General features: G+C 61.5%; 2 protein-coding genes across 4 annotated transcripts in view; one reads left to right on the top strand and one right to left on the bottom strand.

Moving 5' to 3' along the window:
* LOC119593389 (sorbitol dehydrogenase-like) overlaps window positions 1-447 on the bottom strand; it is an 18,464-nt gene that overhangs the window by 4,688 nt on the left and 13,329 nt on the right. The gene's annotated exons all lie outside the window — the stretch shown is intronic.
* LOC119593390 (2-amino-3-carboxymuconate-6-semialdehyde decarboxylase-like) overlaps window positions 1-447 on the top strand; it is a gene marked incomplete at its 3' end in the record, with an annotated part of 9,355 nt that overhangs the window by 1,293 nt on the left and 7,615 nt on the right. The window contains 2 exon segments of one of the 3 annotated variants that reach the window (XM_037942319.1): window positions 26-107; window positions 273-418. In XM_037942319.1, the coding sequence (XP_037798247.1) occupies window positions 298-418 (121 nt within the window). In that variant the 5' untranslated portion in view covers window positions 26-107; window positions 273-297. 3 annotated transcript variants of the gene reach the window in all.

The following is a 447-nucleotide window of genomic DNA, read 5'->3' as shown; positions in this document are numbered from 1 at the left end:
GTGACCACCCATACATTTTTTCCAGGATACCTAAAGAGTGAGTAGAAGGAGCCGTTCCTTCCCCCCCCTCACCCACCCTCCTATACCCATACCCCGCCCTCCTGCCCAGCCTCCTCCTGCCCAGCCTCCTCCTGCCTAGCCTCCTCCTGCCTAGCCTCCTCCTGCCTAGCCTCCTCCTGCCTAGCCTCCTCCTGCCCAGCCTCCTCCTGCCCAGCCTCCTCCTGCCTAGCCTCCTCCTGCCCAGCCTCCTCCTGCCCAGCCTCCTCCTGCCTAGCCTCCTCCTGCCCAGCCCTCGCGATGCCCTTCCTGAAGCTGGATCTGCACAACCACATCCTGCCGGAGTCGTGGCCGAACCTGAAGGAGCGATATGGTTACGGGGGTTTCATCCAACTCGACCATGAGTCCTGTGCCATTCCCGGTGAGCTGCGGAAAATTTTATTATGGCTA

The sequence above is a fragment of the Penaeus monodon genome, chromosome 32, assembly GCF_015228065.2.
Source record: "Penaeus monodon isolate SGIC_2016 chromosome 32, NSTDA_Pmon_1, whole genome shotgun sequence".
Taxonomy (NCBI): domain Eukaryota; kingdom Metazoa; phylum Arthropoda; class Malacostraca; order Decapoda; family Penaeidae; genus Penaeus; species Penaeus monodon.
This window is presented reverse-complemented; position numbering and strand designations above follow the sequence as displayed.